Consider the following 24,454-nt stretch of genomic DNA (forward strand, 5'->3'; position numbering starts at 1 on the left):
CACTAGAGGGCAGTACCAACAGGGGTCTAAAAGCAACCGCATTGTGCCTCTCTCGCTCTCCTTTGGGTGTACTGTGACCAGGACAGGAGTCTAAGATTAGCTCAGATGGTTAGTGTAGTTGAACATAGTTACTCTAGTTAGATCTTGTTGACCTTATCACTAGTATTAATATTAAAGTAAAGAACTCATGCAATTATTGTTATAGTTACTCAATAAACCTTTTGTTACAACTGGACGAGTTCGAGCCGTTTTCATCGAGACTCAGAAAACCTCATCAGCAACCAAGGTTTGAGTAAAACACATATTACACTTAGTAGTATATCAAAACATACAAAGAAGTGCAATAAAAGATGGTACACGAGTGTAATAAAAGATGCCCCAAGGCCCATTAGGGGCGGAGCATCGGGGGGAGGGCCTCAGTTAACGTCCTGAGGACATCGATACGGCGTGTGGCATACTCCTAGGGTACGCCGTTTTGGAGGGGGCGGAGCATCGCAAAAGTCACAACGCCCACGATTTTGGCGCCAACGTGGATTCTCCGGCCGATCGCCAAAGCGATTCCGGCGTCAGACACTGGAGAATGCTGCCCATAAACATCAAAGGAAGAGACAAGCAATTTCAGGAAGAAAACTTAAACCTGGTGCCTTTGAAATACACCAGGCAGCTCTCATCATTTCAGAGGGAGGTTTGAGAAACCCTCTGTTCTCCCTGTGCTAATTTAGAATGTCAGAGTGCCTAAAGCTCAGTATGAGGCCATTCAGCCCACTGAGCCTGTCCTAGCTCCCTGGAATAGAAATGTAACTAATCTCACTTTGACGGCATTAGGCTGTGTGGCCCTTTATCTTTTCCCCTGTTGCCCTGTAATATATTTCCCTTCAGTTGTTTACCCAATTCTGTTTGGAGGGCATCATTGAATCTGCATTTAATTAACACGTCAATTGTTGCTAAACTAATGTTCATTAATGTTCACCATTATTTTTCCCCACATTTTACCAGCCTGTTTACATCCTCTTGACGTCTATCACCATCCTCCTCATGGTCCAATAAATGACCACATTTCACATGATCCACAAAATTCTGACATTGTTACCTGTACAGTCCAGTGCAAGTCATTCATTTATATCAGGAAAGGCAGTGGTCCCAGTACAGACCCCTGGGAAACCCCTCTATATACCTTTCTGCAATCGATAAAACAATCCTCCCTCATTACTCTGTTTCTTGTTACTCAACTGCAACATCCTCCTCAACCTTACCAGATATCTCAGAGTAAAACTCCAAACAAAACCTGACCAATCTGCTTGCTGCTCAGGTTTACTGCTTCATTCTCCATTTTCTATCCAATAATGGGTTCTGAGGCTCTGACGCCATTCAGGGTTCGTACACCTCCCAGCAGGTTATAATTCAGAATGGCATCATTTCCCCCTTCCAATAGCCCAGCTGGTCCAGCCGGTGTATAGATGGGGCATCCAGACCAGAGCAGGAAGGTGACAGGGATTGACTGAAACCTACTCTCGGAGTTCGTAATTTCATCACCATTGACATCCACACATGGAAATGAGAAATTTCTCTCAGGGAATAGTGCGTGTCAGTTGTAGAATTCTTCCCCTCTCCAAATGGTTAATTACATAGAATGTTAGCAATACTTACAGCTTTTTGTTTTAAAATATAGCATTGAACCCAGTTGCTCTCCACCAAGGGCTGTTTTCACAGAAACATTGACAAGGTATTGAGTTGACTCATTCAGATCTGTTAAAGGGAAATAACCAGATAGATTGGTGACTTGGGTCCCATTTTGAAGTGGAGACCGATATAACGTCAATCATCAGAGAATTATAGAATCTCGACAGTGCAGAAGGAGACTGGAATTGAACCTGGGTCCTTGACGCTGTGAGGCAGCAATGCTAACCACTGCGCCACCGCACTGTCCAAATGATGAAAGAAAAAAGATGAAATGAGCTCAACATTATTTACACAGCATCTGTTTATGATCTGGAATTTACTGCATGAGTATGTGATGGTGTTTAATGGCACAGTTGTAATGTGATCAACATTTGCACATGAACCATCCATGTGGCTGATAGTGGCTGGAGCTCGTCATGTAGATGGAACAGCTCCTCTATTCCCCCTTTGCTGAAGCATATTTTCTCCAGTCAAATACCATCACTGGTATCTTAAGGTTTACATGGCTAGGATTTCTTTTGTGTTTGATATTGATTAGATTGTGCAACTTCCTCTGAAACTGCCTCATTTTCATTGTTCTGTCCTGCAATGAAACTCTGCATTGTCCATTCTCCGTTGGGAATTCCATACATGATTTTCTGAACTCCTACAACGGGAGCGATTCAGCAGCCCCTGTCGTGCCTGACTTGGTGTTGGGACAAGGTCATTGAAACTCGCGAGAGACCTCTCACGGGATTTGCGATGCCCAAAACACCCTGTGAGATTTCACGGAATCTAGCGCGATTCCGGAATCTGGATCTTGCCCTCACTCGGCCATGAAGCCCAATTAAATCTGCATTTGCGGATTCTCCCGGCACCCGGGATCTAACAGCCCCACCTGGGTGACCCCGCAAAGGCACTGTTTAGTACTAGTTTCCATAAACAACCAGTCATAATGGCACCTGGGGGGAGGGGGGGGTGGTGTTCCCAGGATATTAGAGACCCCCAAAATGGTCGGGGACAAAGCAGGCTGGCACTCCCACCAAGAACAAAGAAAAGTACAGCACCTGAACAGGCCCTTCGGCCCTCCAAGCCCGTGCTGACCATGATGCCCGACTACACTACAATCTTCTGCACACCAGCACCCGGGCACCTTGGTATTGCCAGCCTGGCACTGTCAGGGTGGCACAGCCTGGCTATCAGGGTACTACCAGCATGCCAGGCTAACAGTAGCAGGGTGTCTGCTTGTCACTACTAGGGATTGGGCCTATGGGGGGGGGCTTGCCAGGTGGAGGGGAGTTGGGGCGGGAGGGAGTTCCTGGGGGCCTCTCCGATGTGGGGCTGGTGAAAACAGGGTGTTGCGGAAAGGCAGGGTGAAGGGGAAGGATCAAATGGCCCAACGATCTGCGAGGAGCATTTCCTGTTGGGCGGCTCGCCATCAGGAAATTACTCAAGTGCGGACTCGGCGGAGAGACACCTGGAGGACAAAAGAAACGACAGTGCCATTGAACAGCGGGGTGATTCTTAGCGCTGCAGCCAAGGAGAAACAAACCCTTAAACACGCCCAAATCAGGACACAGATATTTTTCCATTGAATTGCGGCCAATCATTTACCTTGGTCTGACTCCAAAGTAAGTGATGATGCTACCAATAGATTTGCCTCTCAACCCATATGTCCTCCACCACAATGAGAGTACGAGTCACAGGTCATCGACACTCTAACTTTCTACCTTTTTGATGATCTTTAGATCAATAATTTCTCAGCCTCGACGCATACAAACTTTGAGGAAGCCCCACACTGTCTTTACCCCACACCCCATCCTGGGCTTGCCAGGGCACCCCCACACCCTCCCCACCCACCCCCCTGTCAAAATCTCCCTTATTTGGTTCCTCAGAGTTAATCAAAGCGACTTTACCTGTGAGGATCAGACTGGTATTCGGAGGGAAAACAATTATATTCTTCATGGGTCTGTCACTGCCAGAGGGCCCATAGCCAATGGAGTAGGACAAAACCTGGCCAGCACCGGAGGTGGGTGGATCCCAGCTAATCACAGCAGCAGATGAGGTTATGTGGGAAACCTGCACGTTGCTGAGGAATCTCGAAGCTGTTAACAAAACAAAGTATCAGTTAGATTGAGGGAAACATTTCAGTTTTCCAACAGTTAGAGAGGGTCAATTTTACACTATTATAATTTGTGAATACATACATGGGAGAGTAGTGGCATTAAGAGACTGGGAGCGGAGAGTTCCGGTAAAGGGAGAATCACACTCGACGGACATGGTGTAAATTGTGTCTGGTTCCAACCCTGAAAAGAAAGACCCAACGTTAAATATAATTACCAGAATATTGTGATCATAATTCACACAGGTTCTTGAGCAGGAGTATGTACTTGTCCAGATTTGCTTCTTAACCTCCCTTTCCTGATTCAGGATTTACACCTCGGTCATGTCAACCACAACCCTATTTGGGGCAGTCCGATTGGTCATTTATCAATGCTGATCTTGAGTGCTGATTACAACCCGGCCATCTAATGGGACTCAGCTGTTTCTTTGCCCTCATCGGGAATATCCCGCTCTGCTCATTCTCAGTGCAGGAAGAAGACACGCAGATCAGGCCGCCTTTTTAAAATGCAACCTACATCTTTGGGGTCCTCGTAGCCCTCACCCCACCTCCAAAGGGCTTACCACCACAGTCCGCTCACTAGCACGGACCTGGCACCCAGGCCACTTGGCACTGCCAACCTGGCACCCTGGAGGTGCTTGTGCCAGCCTGGCAGTGCCACCGGGCACTATGGCAGTATGCAGGTGACACTGCCTGGGTGCCCAGGTGGCACTGTTGAGGTGCCAAAATGGCAGTGACAATGTGCCATGGTACCAGGGGCCTTGCAAGGATACCACCCTGCCCAGAGCCTGACACCCCAAGAGCCTCCAGTGGTTTGAGAGACCTTCCAGATGCCATTATGCCTGGTCCACGTTTGTGTGGCCCAGTGCTAAACGACGCAATGGTGAGGACTCGTAAGCACGAGCGTCAGTTCCCCTGCTTCAGGAGAATCTGGTGTAGACATATTCAAATGTTAACATTAAATATGTTAATCTGGATGTAGCACAGGACCGTGAAATCAGATCATGACATGTTACGAGCATCGTAAATCTCTGGGGATGCCGCTCACAAAACTTAGCGGCTTTGTTGTATCACTGAGTTGGGTGTGATGAGGTCATTAGATCGCGCCCCCAATATCTCCCCACGTCGCTGAGAGCTGATTTCCTTCACTTCTTACCTGTGATCAGTGTCTCTGTATTGGCTGAGGCGAGGCTGGCAGCGTGGGCAGTGCTGGGTCTCCCAATACTGTAGTAGTGCAGACTGCAGTCCCTCAGAGCACTCACACTCTGAAGCTGTGCCCACGAGATCACAGCACTGGTGGTGGAGATGGATGTTAAACTCAGAGTTCCGGGAATCATTTCTAAAGACCAAAACAAAAAGTCATTAATCTCAAGGGTTCCCTGGGATCACTGCAAGAATGGCTAATGGCTACAAAGGAAATCATTATTTTCAGGATCACCTTTTACAAACCAGGAACCAATGAAAGTTTTTCTGAAATTTGTTTTGATTTATCCTGTTCCAGAGGCTCTTTCAAATACTGATGTTATTTTGTCTGTTGTTGCCGCTTCTCTTAGCCTGCAGTCTATTGTCAGATTCTCCCAGTTAAATAAAATGTTTGAGACTGATGCCATCGGTCCCAGACCAGGAACTTTCATTGGAATGAAATGTCTATGATTATATTAGCTGAGGAATCATCATGCTCTACACACTATTAAATTTAGTCCTGTCCTGAATAATCCTTATTCAGTGCAAACTCTAACCAAATTTCGACTAATCTCCTTCTTGGAATGGTGGTGCAGTGATTAGCACTGTTGCTTCACAGCTCCAGAGTCCCAGGTTCAATTCCCGGCTTGGGTCACTGTCTGTGCGGAGTCTGCACGTTCTCCTCGTGTCTGCGTGGGTTTTCGCCGGGTGCTCCGGTTTCCTCCCACAAGTCCTGAAAGATGTGCTGTTAGGTAATTTGGACATTCTGAATTCTCCCTCTGTGTACCCGAACAGGCGCCGGAATGTGACGATTAGGGGCTTTTACAGTAACTTCATTGCAGTGTTAATGTCAGCCTACTTTTGACAATAAAGATTATTATTATTAATTGGCGCAGAAATTGTTTTATCAACAATTGGTTCTATGTAACTCTGACATTGTGTATCTGGGACGGGAAATACTTTCCTTCGTAACTTGAAGGTCGATAATTTTATATTCATGTCATTGAAGTCAGTATTAACAATGCAAGTCATATCTCCCAGTGCCTCCAAATGTTATCTGGATGAGCATTCATATTGGAGTCTTGAGGGAAAGTTTCTTCAGTTCCCATTTCCAGAGTTTTTTTTTAAAAATTTAGATTACCCAATTATTTTTTCCAATTAAGGGGCAATTTAGTGTGGCCAATCCACCTACTCTGCACATTTTTTGGGTTGTGGGGTCGAAACCCACGCAGACACGGGGAGAATGTGCAAACTCCACACGGACAGTGACCCAGAGCCGGGATCGAACCTGGGACCTCAGCGCCATGAGGCAGCTGTACTAACCACTAGGCCACCGTGCTGCCCTCCCCATTTCCAGAGTTAGCTAATTTTTGACATGGTACTTGGAGGAGATTCTCCAGCTATATTTCTGATGTTGTTCTTTCAAATCACTTGTGGATATCTTCCCTCTTGGCCTGGGTAACTAGTTTCACAAAGATGGTTCCTACTCATACTTTGACCTTCCATGACCAATTCTGCTTTGCACCAAGATGTCCACAAATACATTGTGGGCAACTGCCTGTGAACGTGCGATTACACATTGTGGAACAGTCTCAAAACTAGAGAACGGGAAAAGCTCACCAGAGTAGGTCCTGAAGGCAAAAGGCCGAGTGGTCACCAGGCCATCTGAGGAGGTGTTTACCTGGATCACAGTGGTACACACCGTCAGGGAGCCCAGACCTGCAATTAAATTCACATTAGTCACCGAGACAACAGATGAAACATCTGAAAAAACACTTTCCATTAACACACCGATTTCTCTGGTATCTCCCGGGTTAAGTATGTTGCAGTGTGGGATTGAACCACACAGAATTGGAAGGTCAAAAGTGTGATCTCTGGTCTCTGTTCCCCTAGCCAGTTTACAACTCCTGTAAACCCGAGTTCATCCTAAATTCTGCTACATTGGATCCAAACACACTGGGCAGGTGTTCAATTACCAAGACATCCCTACTATCAGATTCTGTTAACATCAGGTTCCAATCTTTACTTCAAGCCTAACTGACACTTTGTACCACACAGCAGCTGGAACATGAATTATGCTCAGCAATGATGTCCGTCTTTAGATGAAGACTTGTAAACCCTTCAACATTCACTGTCGACACTCTCGGGCGTGAGGCCTGGGTCAAACACCTGGTGCAGCAGAAGCGATTCTGATTCCAGTGAAAGTTAATGTAAATTGGACAGTATAAAATGGAGGAAGTCGCAAAACGTGGCAAAACTAAGAAAATTCACTTCTAAATTAGAATAATAAAACTACATTACTGACAGCGATTACAGCAAATTGCACAGACCAGGTTATTGCTGCTTCTTTGTTGAAGGAAGATCACAGTGAGCTCAGCAGTGTCCAAGGACAGAGAAATCTAAGTGAGATCTGAAATACTTACCGGGTAAAACTAAACTGGTGGCGTTTCCAGGCCGGTAACTTTGCAGCTGGAGGATCCCATTGGTGTGGTTTGTACAGTTTGTGTTAATTTGGTAGTTGAGAATCACAACTCCTGGTATTGGCATTGTCATCCATTTCAGTGTGACATTGGGGCCTGTGACATTGGCCCGTACAGTGAGGACCATGTTCCTGAGGTCTGGGGAAGAAGTGGAGAGGAAGCAATAAATAATACAGATAGACGGGTTGCTTATGTTCAGACATTACTGCAAAGCAAGGTGCGTGTGGCTCAAACAAACTTTGACGATCAGTGATTAATGTGGACTTGATAATTATTGAGAATATTGGAAGAGAACAGTATGATTTTGTAATTGACAAGGTCTCCTTGATAATGTCCTGAGACAATTAATCATGAAATTAACAGGTAACTGGTCAGAAGGGCTTTAGCAATCTGAAGAACTGTTCAAGGATGAAATAGAATGGGCTGGATTCTCCGTTTCAGCAGCTAAATGCCAGCTCGAACGGAGCATTCGCGGGAGTTCTACGACTCAAAAATTGGCGCCGAGCCCGCACCGATTCCAGGACTGGGCAGGGTCTAGCAGCGGCGCTGTCTGAAACACCTGGCTCTAACCCTGAAAATGGCCGGATAATGGTCGCATCCCCGGCCGTGTAAGTGCATGGCGATGATCTGCCGCGGTCTCGCCGTACAACATGGCGCCAGCCGTATTCAGACCCGACCTGCCATCCCCGCGCGACTCCACAGTCACCCCCCCACCAGTCCCCCTAGCTCTTGTGGAAACCCTCCCAGCCAGCTGCACGGCTCCCGGCTGGGTGTGGCGGCTGCCACCCCAGGTTCCCAGCCGCTGAGGCCACACGTGTCCCACGTGGTCAGGAACTCGGCCCACCGGGGGCAGTTGCAACGGCGCGAGATGCACGACGCGTTAATGTTATTTTGGAAGGGGCAGAGCATGGCTGATCAATGTCAAACGGCTGCGGCCCCGATTTGGGCGCCGGAGTTGATTCTCCTCCCGATCGCCGATTATGATATCGGGTACCTGGTTCTGGACAGGGTGGTACCCTGGCACCCCCAATGCCACCTGGCATTGCCACACTGGTACTGCAGGCAGGCAATGCCAAGGTGCCCAGGGGCCAGGTTGCCTGTGCTGGGGATTGGGCCCAGGGGTGCCCTGCCCTTACGACCTGCATTGAGGGGTGTTCGATGACCCCCTCTTCAGTAAGTTGGGTTGTTGGGTGGGGTTCCAGATATCGGGGAGATTGGGAGGAGTTCAAAAATTGCGCCCAGATATCTTCAGCCATTGACAGGCTTGTCAGTGCAGAAGTGAATGTAAATGTAGCCTTGTTGGGGATTTCCTCGCCAAAATCCGAAAGCGGGGTCGTTGTGCCGTAAAACACTCCGCGAAACGTGCCCAAAACTGGACTCTGCTTTTTCACATTAAATAGCTCCCGATATTTCTTTAATGGTGAACAACACAGATATATAAAGGAAAATGAGATTGCTGGGATAATTTTGATGGTGGTGGAATAAAGAATCCACCTTGTACTCTATGGGTCTATCACAGGGGTGGGCAAACTTTTCCGTGCAAGGGCCACATTCAGAAATTCACAATTCACAAAGGGCCGCATAGTATATTAAGTAAAATAATTACTTCACCCGGTTATGATTCTGGGCGCCTCATATAGAACATAGAACAGTACAGCACAGAACAGGCCCTTCGGCCCTCGACGTTGTGCCGAGCAATGATCATCCTACTCAAGTCAATGTATCCATCCTATACTAGTAAGTAACTCAACAGCCCCCCCATTAACCTTAAAAAAAAATTTAAAAAAAAAAAAAAAAAAAAAAAATTTTTTAAAGAATTTTTTTTTTTTTTTTTTTTAATGACTTGGAGGGCCGCAGAAATACCTTTGGCGGGCCGCATGCGGCCCGCGGGCCGTAGTTTGCCCACCCCTGGTCTATCACATTCACTGAAGTCTGTTCCATGTTCACAAACATGTGTTCAATGGATGAGTGTTGACAGAATTAGAGGGAATGAGGTTGACTAACAGGAAGATTTCAATTCCCTGAGGTGATCTTGAATTCCTGACTTCCTGACACTGAGCTGAGTGTGTTATCCGATGAGGTAAACTGACACACGAGGATCCAGGCTCTGTGTAAACTCCAGGATGCAACTCAGGTCCAATAGAATCCAAACAGAAACTGTTCCAGTATAAACATTGACTTGTGTGGTGATAAGTGGATGTGCTGGGGCAGCCTTACCGTAACACCTGGTGCCTGATCTCCTCCAGCCTGGTTTGCAGGTACATGCCAGGTATCCGGAGCGGTCTGAGCTACACACTGCGTTTACAACACAACTCAGGTTGTGGCAGAGGCTCGGTACTGCAAGATGAAGGAGACACAGGGCTATCAGTGTGAGAGCACAGTAAAGGGCTGGGTGGGGACAGAAATCTGCCCTGAGTCAGGGTAAAACATTCTCTTACCCCTCCCAATGCAAACATACCATCATTCAATCAAGACTCCATGTCATCAAAATCCACGATGGTGATAATTCTGAGTTTTGGTCAATGGAATAAAGCTGACATCATTGTTTCAGTCACACATTATAATTCATTCTCCCATTGATATCGATGAAAATGGGGAAAGATGTATCATTGAAAATGAAATGAAAAATGAAAATCGCTTATTGTCACAAGTAGGCTTCAATGAAGTTACTGTGAAAAGCCCCTAGTCGCCACATACAGTTGAATGGACATCTCTGAAGGCCAGTGCCCTCCCAAATGCTTTCACTAGAATATGCAGCTAAATGATTTCAGTTGTTGAGGGTTGAGCTGGAATTTGAAATGCATTCAACCCAACAAACGAAATGAAAATCGCTTTATTGTCACAAGTAGGCTTCAAATGAAGTTACTGTGAAAAGCCCCTAGTCGCCACATTCCGGCGCCTGTTCGGGGAGGCTGGTACGGGAATCGAACCGTGCTGCTGGCCTGCCTTGGTCTGCTTGCAAAGCCAGCGATTTAGCCCAGTGTGCTAAACCAGCCCCTATGGTTCAAACCTCAGCAGAGTGACTCCTTTGTATCCCTTTCCCTCCCTCACACATCCTGGGGCACAGGTCTCCATAGTGATGCTGGGCTCTGCTGTGGAACATTAGGGCCCAATGAGTAAAATAGGCACGAACAGAGTGGACTGTCTCCTTGCCCCTATTTTAAGAGAGCGAGTGAGAAAGGGAGAGGGGATGTGACATTGAGCCACACTCTCCGGGATAACAGAGGCAGGCAGAAAATCTGGAGAAAATCGGGAAACATGATTCTCTCCAGAGAGATCGCATTTACGCATCTCTCCAGAGAGATATATTTTCCACACCCCTCGTCGGTTATGTCATAATGTTCACATGCACACAAAAGGGCGAGAACCTCATTTTAATACTTTTGCATGGATTTTAATATAATGAACCACCGCCCTCCTCTCCCGTCACATCATTCTCCCATCACTGAACATTCAAACATTGCAAGATTTACAACAGGTCGAGAGTATTCCCCCAGGGCCGACTCTATCAGGCACCATCCCACCAGAGCGATGGCGCAAACCATGTCCACTCAAGGTCTGTAGTGAAAACCGACTGTGGAGCTGGAGAGCAACACACCCAGAGGTGAATTTACAATGAAATGCACTGTGACTAGGCACAGGGCCCATCTAATGGAGAAGGCCCGTGCTGTCGTGCCTGTCGGCCAATCAGAACCTGGTAGCTGCATTGTCTGAGAGGCTCGCCACATACAAATGAGCCAATCAGCAAGCTATGCAGAGCAACACCAGACATTGATTAGTCCGGTCCCCTTAGAACGGAAAAGCAAACTAGTCCAAATGTTTGGGTATGTGCGCGGGAGGAACAAGAGGCAATGCGGCAAGAGGGGAGAGATTCAGAGACAGAAGATCCTGTGTTTTATTTTCGTGAGAAAAGGAACAGCTGTCAGGGTTCCTGACCCGGTGCTGTGGGCAGATCAGCCTGCAACAGCCAGGCCAGGAATGAGACGCCGTATAAAGTCACGAGATGGTGAGCCAGTCAGTTAGCAGCTGTTGAGCAGCAAGGGGAGCAAGCGAGGGGCGAGTCGACCCCCAGAGCTGAGGGGGGCAGGTCAGACAACAACAGCTGGTTTGGATGATCACCTTTTTCATCCTTTCTTCACTTGTGAACAGTTTTTTCTCGATTTGGGGTTTCGGACATTTAGCTTAACCTCATGTATTGTGGTTCTGTCCCGTTTGTGATCACTCATAAGAACATAATAAGAACATAAGAATTAGGAGCAGGAGTAGGCCATCTGGCCCCTCGAGCCTGCTCCGCCATTCAATGAGATCATGGCTGACCTTTTGTGGACTCAGCTCCACTTTCCGGCCTGAACACCATAACCCTTAATCCCTTTATTCTTCCAAAAACAATCTATCTTTATAGAACATAGAACATAGAACAGTACAGCACAGAACAGGCCCTTCGGCCCTCAATGTTGTGCCGAGCCATGATAACCCTACTCAAACCCACGTATCCACCCGATACTCGTAACCCAACAACCCCACCCTTAACCTTACTTTAATTAGGACACTACGGGCAATTTAGCATGGCCAATCCACCTAACCCGCACATCTTTGGACTGTGGGAGGAAACCGGAGCACCCGGAGGAAACCCACGCACACAGGGGGAGGACGTGCAGACTCCACACAGACAGTGACCCAGCCGGGAATCGAACCTGGGACCCTGGAGCTGTAAAGCATTTATGCTAACCACCATGCTACCCTGCTGCCCCTTTATCTTAAAAACATTTAATGAAGGAGCCTCAACTGCTTCACTGGACAAGGAATTCCATGGATTCACAACCCTTTGGATGAAGAAGTTCTTCCTAAACTCAGTCCTAAATCTACTTTCCCTTATTTTGAGGCTATGCCCCCTAGTTCTGCTTTCACCCACCAGTGGAAACAACCTGCCCGCATCTATCCTATCTATTCCCTTCATAATTTTATATGTTTCGATAAGACCCTCCCTCATCCTTCTAAATTCCAACAAGTACAGTCCCAGTCTACTCAACCTCTCCTCGTAATCCAACCCCTTCAACTCGACATTCCTGGGAGATTTTAAACTGACATAAGACCATAAGACATAGGAGTAGAATTAGGCCACTCAGCCTATTGAATCTGCTCCGCCATTCAATCATGGCTGATATTTTTCTCATCCCCATTCTCCTGCCTTCTCTCCATAACCCCTGATCCCATTATTATCAAGAATCTATCCATCTCTATCTTAAATGGACTCAGTGAATTGGTCTCCACAGCCTTCTGCGGCAACGAGTTCCACAGATTCACCACCCTCTGGCTGAAGAAATTCCTCCTCATATCTGTTTTAAAGGATCGTCCCTTTAGTCTGAGATTGTGTCCTCTGGTTCTAGGTTTTCCTACAAGTGGATACATCACGTCCACTCTATCCAGGCCTCCCAGTATCCTGTAAGTTTCAATAAGATCCTCTTCCTCCAACCCCTCCACCCTCATCCTTCTAAACTCCAACGAGTACAGACCCAGAGTCCTCAACCGTTCCTCATACAACAAGCTATCCATTCCAGGGATCATTCTTGTGAACATCCTCTGGACCCTTTCCAAGGCCAGCACATCCTTCCTTAGATACGGGGCCCAAAACTGCTTGCAATTCTCCAAATGGGGTCTGACCAGAGCCTTATTCAGCCTCAGAAGTACATTCCAGCTCTTGTATTCTAGCCTTCTTGACATGAATGCTAACATTGCATTTGCCTTCCGAACTGCCGACTGAACCTGCACGTTAACCTTCAGAATCTTGAACAAGGACTCCCAAGTCCCATTGTGCTTCTGATTTCCTAAGCATTTCCCCATTTAGAAAATAATCTTTGCCTCCATTTCTCCTCCCAAAGTGCATAACCTCACACTTTTCCACATTGTGTTCCAACTGCCACTTATTTGCCCAATCTCCTAGCCTGTCCCAAGTCCTTCTGCAGCCCACCTGCTTCCTCAATACTACCTGTCCCTCTACAGATCTTTGTATCATGTGCAAATGTAGCAGCAGTGGCTTCAGTTCCTTCTTCCAATCATTTATGTATATTGTGAAAAGTTGTGGTCCCAGCACAGACCCTGAGGCACACCACTCGTCACCGGCTGTCATCGTTAAAAAGACACCTCTAACCCCACTCTCTGCCTTCTGCCAGTCAGCCAATCCTCTATCCATGCCAGGATTTTACCCATAACACCATGGGCTCTTAACTTATTGGACAGTCTCCTATGTGGCACCTTCTCAAAGGCCTGGAAATCTAAATAAATCAATAATGGACTGTGTCCTGTCAATGGGACGTGACTAGTGAACACAATTTAATCTGTGTGAAACTGTCTTATTTTACAACATTGGAACAATGTTTAAGCCAGATTCTCAGTTCATTTTTCATCAGGTTTGGCGAGGGCCAGCAATGGAGGCGAGGCTTTAGAGCGAAGAATTAAACAAAACTCACCCATTTCATAATAAATTTTGAACCTTGTGTTAGGCACATTTGGTCCAGAGTAGAAATGGACCCAGGCACCGGTGCAATTGGAGAGGTGAAAGTTGGTGACATTCACGTGTTTTTCGGTGATTGTGAACCGCTCGTGTCGATCGGGATCTGTTCCACAGCCAAAGGAGATGTAATCATCCTGGGATTCCACAGATAGTGACTCCACCCTGAATCGCATTCCTGTGTGCGAATAAAAAATAGACCCGAGTTAGTGGAAGCCCCAATTCTGTAGAGTGTCTGCTTCACTCACTGCTTCTAGCATAGAAAAGATACTGTGCGTAATCCTGTTGTTCGAATCTTCATGTTGTTGGAAACATACTTGTCTCAGTGATAGTTCTCTGTCTTTGTGTCAGAATGTTGTGGGTTCAAGTCTCACTCCAGATACAAACACATTCTGCGGGATTCTCCGTTGGTGGGATCTTCCGCTTCGCCAGCAGTGCACCACTGATTTCCCGACGGCATGGGATGGCCACAATGGGGAAATACAATACTCAAACTGGGGAAAACCACACAATGAGTATAGAGTGGTTTCTGTAGAGCAGAGGATTGTGGGTGTTTCAGATGCCATTAATCACAGATTGATTGATGTGCCAGGTGACCAATCACAAAAGCACGCAGGGACATCAAAGTGGCAGGAGGTCATTGATCAAACCTCCCGGAATATGACTGAACCACTCCGGAGTGGTTTTACCACTCCGGATTGGATTGAGAACCAGCTCACACTTTTCCCTCCCAAGAGTCTGCCCTCTGGTGAGTGGATGGTGCAGCAGTTCAATGTCACTACTAAATGGGGTTTGCCATTACCTTTATATTGTCGAGTGGAGTTAGACAGCTGAGCCATGTTGAAGAACCAGTACATGTCTGCACTGTTCTGGTACAGACTCGGGAAGTTATTGGACACGATAAAACCAGAAACACAGGGACAGGGATTCCCTGAAAGAGCCGGCTGTTTCGCTGTTCCTGGTATAATTTCTGGTGGGCAAAAGCAACCTGTAAACAAAGAAAGAAAACATGAACTGGTTCAGAAAACACAGACCCTTTGTAATAGTCGTCGCTGCTCTCTCCTATATCCTACTGCAGTGATTTACACTTCCCCAAAACAACAATTCCCCAAGAGCCAGATTACAAGCACATACAAGAAATATGCAACTTGATTTTATCCACAAACTAACACTGCAAACCCCAAGTTTCTCCGCATGTTGTGTGGATATTGGATCAATCATTCTTGTTATTGTATCTGTAATTTTTATTGATTCTCTCGGTGACTTTCGATCTTTCTCCGTGTCTTTTTCCTGACTGTGTTAATTCAATCGTTCAACATGTATTGGGATTCTGCTCTAAGGAAGTTCCATTGAATCCCTACAGTGCAGAAGGAGGCCATTTGGCCCATCGAGTCTGCACCTACCCTCTGAAAAAGCATTCTCCCTAGGCCCACTGCTGAGTACAATGTGTCTTTCAATCGTGGATTGTGTGAACTGCAAGGCTGATGTTAATTACCCATTTCGCGTTCCCCTGAGAAGGTTGTGGAGGGCCACTGCCTTGAATGGCTGATAAAGGTTTTAACAAAACAGAGGGGAGAGTCAGGCCAGAGAGGAGGGTCAGAGCTACATTGGTATAGGGCAGACATACAAACATGCCAAGCTGGGTAAGAACCAAAGTTCATTCTCAACAGGACATCATGAACCAGTGGAGTTTTTACAACAATCCAATATTCATGGTCACATTAGCTTATCCTGTGTTTTTATTTGTAAATTATTTTTCCCCAAATGCAATTGAGATCTTCAAATTGCCATGATAGATCTGAATGCCGAATCTCTGATTTACTCGGCCATTAACTTAACCAGCACATGACCCTGAGCCCTGTGACTAACACAGTCTCTTTCAACAGCCTTCCTCTCAATGGGAGTTGATTCCTGTCTCTTCTACCAGGGTTTTAAACATCACCTGGCTGGAGATCAGTGAGGAAAATCTAACAGAGGAAAAGTTATCAGACAGAACGTGTTATAGATATCATAGAATTTACAGTGCAGAAGGAGGCCATTCGGCCCATTGAGTCTGCTCCGGCTCTTGGAAAGAGCACCCTACTCAGGGTCAACACCTCCACCTTATCCCCATAACCCAGTAACCCCACCCAAAAGGGCAATTTTGGACACTAAGGGCAATTTATCATGGCTAATCCACCTAACCTGCACATCTTTGGACTGTAGGGGGAAAACGGAGCACCCGGAGGAAACCCACGCGCACACGGGGAGGATGTGCAGACTCCACACAGACAGTGACCCAAGCTGGAATCGAACCTGGGACCCTGGAGCTGTGAAGCAATTGCGCTATCCACCAGGCTACCGTGCTGCCATACCCTTCCTACCAGGCAGTAAAGATGGAAATCTATCCCAATGTATCTTCAGGCTCTGTGGTCAGTACATCAGTGAGAGAGGAGGTTGGGATCCGTGCTCTGCTCCTTACCTTCACAGTGTGTCCCATTCCCTCTGTAATAGGATTTGCACTCACATCGATACGAACCATCGGAGTTGAGGCAGTGAGCGTTTGGGTCACACTGATTCATTACTGGGTCCTCACACTCATTGACATCTGTAAGCAGAGTAAAAATGGACAACACTGAACTGGAGGGTGAGTGGAAGAATGAGAACCTGGGATAATCCCAGGCTGTCTGACTGCAGCTCAGCATGGCCCTGTCAAGGATATCACTGGACAAACTTTTAAAATTACTGAAAAGCAGCAAATAATGGATTAATGAGAATGGAAAAATTAGAGTACAAGAGAAAGCTGGCTACAAATATAGAGACAGATATTATAGTCGCAATTTAACCGGAAAAATTCTATGCTCGGTTTTGCTCAAGTACCAGAGGGGGCGCCAAGGTATCACCCTGCCCTGTTCCCGACCACCCGCCGGTCTTTACTGGCCCGGTAGACTCCCCGGACGGAATTCTCCGCTCCCGGGAAAAATCGGGAGGGCCGTCGCGAACTCGGCTGAGTTTCACGACGGCCTCGGAGGCCGCTCCTCGCCCCCAATTCTCCTCTCCCGGCGGGGCTAGGAGCAGCGCTCCGTAAATCCCGGCCGCGGGGCTTTGAGCCGAGAATGACGCGGCATGCACGCCTAATGACGTCAGCCGCGCACGGGCAGGTTGGCCGGCTCCAATCCGCAGTGGCTGTCTTTCCCCTCAGCCGCCCCGCAAGACTTGGCGGCTTGATCCTGCGCGGCAGCAGAGGGGAAATAGTGCGTCCGATTTGGACGCCGGCCCGACGATCGGTGGGCACCGATCGCGGGCCTGTCCCCTCCCGAGCACAGTCGTGGTGCTCCTTCCTTTCTAGACCACCTACAAGCCCCAAATGGGCTTCTCACTCCCGTTTCACGACGGCAGCGACCAGGTGTGTGTTTGCCGCCGCCGTGAAACGGCCGCGAACGGCAGGCCGCTCGGCCCATCCAGGTCGGAGAATCGGCGTTTGCCGTGAAAAACGGCGAGCAGCAATTCTTCCGAGCGGGGGGAGTGGGGGTGGGGGGGGGGGGGGGGGGGGAAAATCGCGGTGGGCGCGAGGGTGGCGTGAATTTTGTTGGGGGGGCCCTCCCGCGATTCTCCCACGCCACATGGGGAGCGGAGAATCGCGCCCCCTGGGTGCCATTATGACTGGTCCATGTTTATGGAAACCAGTACAAAATGGCGCCTTGGTGAAGTCTCGCCAGTGTGACTGTTAGGTCCCAGGCACTGAAGAATCCTGAGTGCGCATATTTAAACGATTCTAATGGCTCATTTAAATATGCTAACCTGACTCATGCCCAGTGAGCCGTGAGAGTCGTTAAATCTGGCGAGGCATTTCAAGTGTCACAAATCAGGCCAGAGGCTTCTCGCGAGATTCAATAACATTGTCCCGACACCACGTCATGGATAATAAGCGTGCCGAGAAGTGCAAAAATAAGGAAGCTTTGCTAAAAAAACGCACAAAATATTTATGAAACCACACCTGGAGTAATATATTCCAGTTTTGATCTCCTGATGTAAGGAAGGATTAAATGACATTCAACAATAACATTTTCTGATGTATTGTAATAAAAACACATAGAACATAGTACATTACAGCGCAGTACAGGCCCTTCGGCCCACGATGTTGCACCGTCCTGTGAAACCACTGTAAAGTCCCTCTACACTATTCCCTTATCGTCCATATGCCTATCCAATGACCATTTGAATGCGTTTAGTGTTGGCGAGTCCACTACAGTTGCAGGCAGGGCATTCCACGCCATTTACTACTCTCTGAGTAAAGAACCTACCTCTGACATTTGTCCTATATCTATCTCCCCTCAATTTAAAGCTATGTCCCCTCGTGCTGGACATCACCATCCGAGGAAAAAGGCTCTCGATATCCACCCTATCTAATCCTCTGATCATCTTGTATGCCTCAATTAAGTCCCCTCTTAACCTTCTTCTCTCTAATGAAAACAGCCTCAAGTCCTTCAGCCTTTCCTCATATGATCTTCCCTCCATACTAGGCAACATTCTGGTAAATCTCCTCTGTACCCTTTCCAATGCTTCCACATCCTTCCTATAATGTGGCGACCAGAACTGCACACAATACTCCAAATGCGGCCGCACCAGAGTTTTGTACAACTGCAACATGACCTCATGGCTCCGAAACTCAATTCCTCTACCAATAAAAGCTAACACACTGTACGCCTTCTTAACAACCCTCTCAACCTGGGTGGCAACTTTCAGAGATCTATGGACATGGTCACCGAGATCTCTCTGCTACATGGTACGAATGCTTCCAAAATGAAATGTGAAAGGTCAAACCTGTGCAGGTTGTTCTGCTTCCGGGTCTCAAGGTGTATCCTGGGTGACAGTGACACTGGTAACTGCCCACCGTGTTCACACAGCGCTGGGAGCAGCCGCCATTGTTCTGTAAACATTCGTCTGCATCTGAAAAACAGAGGCTCCTCGCGTTCATATTGCTTTCAAAAATCCAGATGCAATTTAATGAAAATATTGAAATGCATGAAAACCACATGATTCAAAACTAAAAATCTATTAACTGAAGCTTGAAGATTCAATTGTTAAAATTTGAAACTTGACCAGCACGTTGGGAGCAGTGTTAACAAAGAACGCCCAGTGGAATCAGATCACCCAGCACTCTTAATTCTGTTTACTTCTATTCAATATTAGGGCAGCAAGGTAGCACAAGTGGTTAGCACTGTGGCTTCACAGTGCCAGGGTCCCAGGTTTGATTCCCCGCTGGGTCACTGTCTGTGCGGAGTCTCCACGTTCGCGCATGGGTTTCCTCCAGGAGCTCCGGTTTCCTCCCACAGTCCAAAGATGTGCAGGTTAGGTGGATTGGCCATGCTAAATTGCCCGTAGTGTCCAAAAAGGTTAGGAGGGGTTATGGGTTACAGGGTAAGGGTGGAAGTGAAGGGCTGAAGTGGGTTAGTGCAGACCTGATGGGCCGAATGGCCTCCTTCTGCACTGTATGCTCTATGCAATGTCTGATCCAATCACGTCAGTCTGCCCCTGTGGTTTTGGAGATCATCAATCACAAATGCCTTCATTGAGAACGAAATCCAGGTTGACATTGCAATGTACAAATGTTCTTCGAAAATGCAGAGAATGCAGAGAGGAGAAAGAGAATATGTGAGGGTGCGGAGTGCTGGTAATGGAAGAAAGAAAAAATGAGAGAGTGTACTGGAAGGAGAGAGAATCAGTGTGTTAGGGAGAGCTGGATCAGAGGGGGGAGATAGGGCTAATTAGAGACCATATGATGGGCAGAAATCGAGTGCTAAAAATGGGAGAGAGTGAGGTCGAGAGTAGAGAGAGAGAGACAGAGAAACATGAGAATTGAAGAAATAAGAGCAGGAGTCGGCCATTTGGCACCTTGAGTCTGTTCGGTCCTTCAACAAGGTCCTGCTGGATCGTCTGCATCAACTGCACTTCCTGTTCCATCCCCATTTCCCTTGATTCTCTCAGTGCTCAAAAATCTATCAATGGATAGATATATATCCTGAGTTTGCAGAATGACTGCGAATTCCAAAGATTCTCAACCGTTTGATTGACAATATTTCTCCTCAACTCAGTCCCACAATTGGCCAGACCCTTATTCTGAGACTGTGACCCCATTGAAGATTCCACAGCTGGTGGAAATATTCTCTCAGCATCTTCCCTGCCCAGCCCCTGATAAATTATATATTTTTCATTTAGATCACCTCTCATTTTCTAAACTCTAGGGGATTTAGGTCAAGACTACCCAAGCTCTCCTCATAGACAGTCCCCTTGTGCCAAGGAACCAGGCCAGTGAACCTTTGTTGGCCTTTTTTGTCGTGCGAGTATGTTCTTTCCTAGGTAAGGAGACCTAAACTGCCCACAATATTGCGGTTATGGTCTGATCAGTATCAAATCTTACACTCCAATTCCTTTCTCACAAAGTCGAACATAATGGCCGGAATTCTCTGGCCATTGTGATTTACTTTTCCTCCCGGCTGCACATTCCCACCGATGAGTTTCCCGTCAGCGTCGGGTTGTTTTAATGGGAAATCCAATTTACAAGCGGCAGGAGTATAGAATCCCACCAGCAGCGAATGGCGACGTCAAACATGCGACTGGGGGACCAGAGATTCCAGCCAAACATTTGCCTTATTCACTGGATTGGATTTGTTTATTGTCACGTGTACAGAGGGACGAAAAATATTTTTCTGCAAGCAGCTCAACAGGTCATTAAGTACATGGGAAGAAAAGGAAATAAAAGAAAATACATAAAATAGGGCAACACAAGGTATACAATGTAACTACATAAGCACCAGCATCGGATGAAGCATGCAGGGGTGTAGTGTTAATGAGGTCAGTCCATAACAGGGTCATTTAGGAGTCTGGTAACAGAGGGGAAGAAGCTGATTTTGAGTCTGTTCGTGCGTGTTCTCAGACTTCTTTACCTCCTGCCCAATGGAAGAAGTTGGAAGAGTGAGTAAGCCGGGTGGGAGGAGTCTTTGATTATGCTGCCCGCTTTCCACAGGCAGTGGGAGGTGTAAATGGAGTCAATGGATGGGAGGCAGATCGCATACCATCGCAACCGGTCCACAGTAGACGCCATTTTCCTGGCCCTACATTCATCCCTAGAGCATCTCGACAACAAGGCTCCTACATCAGACTCCTATTTATTGACTACAGCTCCACCTTCAACACTATAATCGCAGCCAAGCTCCCATCAAAGCTCCAAAACCGAGGATTTGGCTCTCCACTCTGCAACTGGATCCTCGATTTTCTGACCAACAGACCACAATCAGTAAGAATGAACACCAACACCTCATCCACAATAGTCCTCAATACCGGGGCCCCACAAGGCTGCACACTTAGCTCCCTAATCTACTCCCTGTACACATACGACTGCATGGCAAAATTTGGTTCCAACTCCATCTACAAGTTTGCTGACGATACGACCATAGTGGGCTGGATCTTGAATAACGACGAGTCAGAATACAGGAGGGAGATAGAGAAACTAGTGGAGTGGTGCAGCGACAACAATCTCTCCCTCAATGCCAGCAAAACTAAAGAGCTGGTCATTGACTTCAGGAAGCAAAGGACTGTACACACCCCTGTCAGCATCAACTGGGCCGAAGTGGAGATAGTTAGCAGTTTCAAATTCCTAGGGGTGCACATCTCTAAAACTCTGTCCTGGTCCACCCACGTCAATGCTCCCACCAAGAAAGCGCAACAGCGCCTATACTTCCTCAGGAAACTAAGGAAATTCGGCATGTCCACATTAACCCTTACCAACTTTTACAGATGCAATATAGAAAGCATCCTATCGGGCTGCATCACAGCCTGGTATGGCAACTGCTCGGCCCAGGACTGCAAGGAACTTCAGAGAGTCGTGAACACCGCCCAGTCCATCACACAAACCTGCCTCCCATCCATGGACTCCATCTACACCTCCCGCTGCCGGGGGAAAGCAGGCAGCATAATCAAGGATCCCTCCCACCCGGCTTACTCACTTTTCCAACTTCTTCCATCGGGCAGGAGATACAGAAGTCTGAGAACACGCACGAACAGACTCAAAAACAGCTTCTTCCCCACTGTCACCAGACACTTAAATGACCCTCTTATTGACTGACCTCATTAACACTACACCCTGTATGCTTCATCCGATGCCAATGCTTATGTAGTTACATTGTATATCTTGTGTTGCCCTACTATGTATTTTCTTGTATTTTCTTGAATTTTGTTTAATTCCCTTTTCTTCCATGTACTGAATGATCTGTTGAGCTGCTTGCAGGAAAATACTTTTCACTGTACCTCGGTACACGTGACAATAAACAAATCCAATCCAATCCAGGCCATGATTTGCAAAATCCTTTCCTGTTTTACTTTCGTGTCAGACAAGAATAAACATTTGTTGCAGTTTCCATGGCGTCTCAAACGCCTTATGTCAACCCATGCCTCTGAACAGCCACATGGTCTATTTTGGGTCTTATGCCAACTTGGTGCCAACTCATGTCAAACACCCGATCCTTAATCACATTGAGGCCAGTTTTCTGCTGATGCACCTAATGTTCAGGGAACTATGTCAACACAGCTGGAATAACCATCTTCAGTTCACCATGTGACCTTGATGTCACCTTAGAATGGATTTTAGAGACATGCTATCGAAATTTTGTCCCTGACACTCATCAGGACAGCTCACAAGTAATTACCAACAGTAAAGGGGACAACAGTTTATACTGCATGAGAAGAGAGTGCTGAGTGCTGATTGGTTGGCTTTGTTCCAATTCAAACCGGGTAATTTGACTCAGATTGGTCAAAGTATTGCCATGAGGAATGGACCAGGGAATGACAGGTCCCTCAGCTTTTCTTTAGCTGAAAAAGGTGGAAAATGTGGACATATTCCTTTTGTCTGCAAAGGATAAGGTGTTTTGTATGAAAATATGTGGCTTCTAGCTTGCATGAGCGAGCCACACTGTGTGAGTAACTGATAATCTTACATTTATTTTCAGTGTAAGCTTTGCACAGTCAGCTGTTTAGCAGCTGCTGTCCAAACATGGATTCACTAATGTTGGGCATGAGTCTTGCAAATGCTGGCTGGGTGGGTGCAGTCAGTACTTTGCCTGTTGTGAATAGCTGAAGGGATGTGCTGTTTGATAAAATCCGCAGTCATCGGGACGTTCCACCTCTCCAACTGCGTGAAAATTCAGGTCTCAGTGTCAGTTACCTGTACAGTTCCTTCCATCTCCAGTATGTCCAGCCTTACACACACATTGGAAAGAGCCGGGGCTGTTGAAACAGGAGGCTGAGCTGTGACAGTCGTGGCTTCCACTTTGACATTCATTCACATCTGAAGAGATCATTGGAGGATCCCCAGATTTGTCAATCTGAAACTTTCTATATACACTCAGATTTAATCTCATGCGCTTTGAGCACATGACTCCTATAAAGGATGTTCTGTTGGTTTAATGGGTAAAGGCCCCAAGAGGTGTAACATTGAACCTCACAACACACAATCTCCAGTGCTCTATGGAAGCAGTAACTTCAGTTCATTCCCCAATGGGTTCAATGATTCCCATCACACACCTGTACAGACAGATCCATTCCAGGTGTAGCCAGTCACACAGGAGCATCTGAAGCTTCCATCCTGCTGGGTACAGGAGGCATTGGGTCCACACGGATTGTTCACACACACATCAATAACTGCAGATAGAAAATGAGTGAGATGTTCAGAGAAATCACAAGACATCTGAATGGAATCCATTGATGTTCAATTGTGGTGGCAAAATAACCTTTTGTAAAGATCATAAATACCAAAGGGGTGTCCAGGCAATTTCAGAAAGAAAACTTAAACCTGGTGCCTTTGAAATACATCAGGCAACTCTCATAATTTCAGAGGGAGGTTTGTGGAATGCAATATTCTCTCTCTGCTCATTTAGAAAGTCAGAGGGCTTGCAGCTCAGTGTGGCCATTCAGCCCACTGAGCCTGTCCCAGCTCCCTGGAACAGTAATGTAGCTCATCTCCCTTTATCTTTTGAATCTGCATTGAATTAATATCTCAATTGTTGCTAAACTAATGTTCATAAATGTTCACCATTATTTGTCCCCATGCCATCAGCCTGTCTACATCCACTTGATGTCTATCACCATCCCCCTCATGGTTCAATAAATGATCACATTTTACATTATCTGCGAATTCTGACATTGTACAGTCCAGTCCAAGCCATTCATTTATATCAGGAAAAGCAGTGGTCCCAGCACAGACCCCTGGGAAACCCCTCTATATACTTTCCTGCAATCGATAAAACAATCCTCCCTCATTACTCTGTTTCCTGTTACTCAACTGTAACATCCTCCTCAACCTTACCAGATATCTCAGAGTAAAACTCCAAACAAAACCTGACCAATCTGCTTGCTGCTCAGGTTTACTGCTTCATTTTCCATTTTCTATCCAAAAATGGGTTCTGAGGCTCTGACGCCATTCAGGGTTCGTACACCTCCCAGCAGGTTATAATTCAGAATGGCATCATT

At 46.9% G+C, this 24,454-nt stretch overlaps 1 protein-coding gene across 1 annotated transcript in view; it reads right to left on the bottom strand.

Moving 5' to 3' along the window:
* Positions 1 to 24,454, bottom strand: part of LOC119954767 (fibrillin-2-like) — a 73,746-nt gene that overhangs the window by 39,691 nt on the left and 9,601 nt on the right. Inside the window, exon 5 of the mRNA XM_038780308.1 lies at positions 23,510 to 23,626. Coding sequence (XP_038636236.1) covers positions 23,510 to 23,626 — 117 coding nt within the window. The remainder of the gene's footprint in view (positions 1 to 23,509; positions 23,627 to 24,454) is intronic.

Source organism: Scyliorhinus canicula, chromosome 20, assembly GCF_902713615.1.
Source record: "Scyliorhinus canicula chromosome 20, sScyCan1.1, whole genome shotgun sequence".
NCBI classification, from domain to species: domain Eukaryota; kingdom Metazoa; phylum Chordata; class Chondrichthyes; order Carcharhiniformes; family Scyliorhinidae; genus Scyliorhinus; species Scyliorhinus canicula.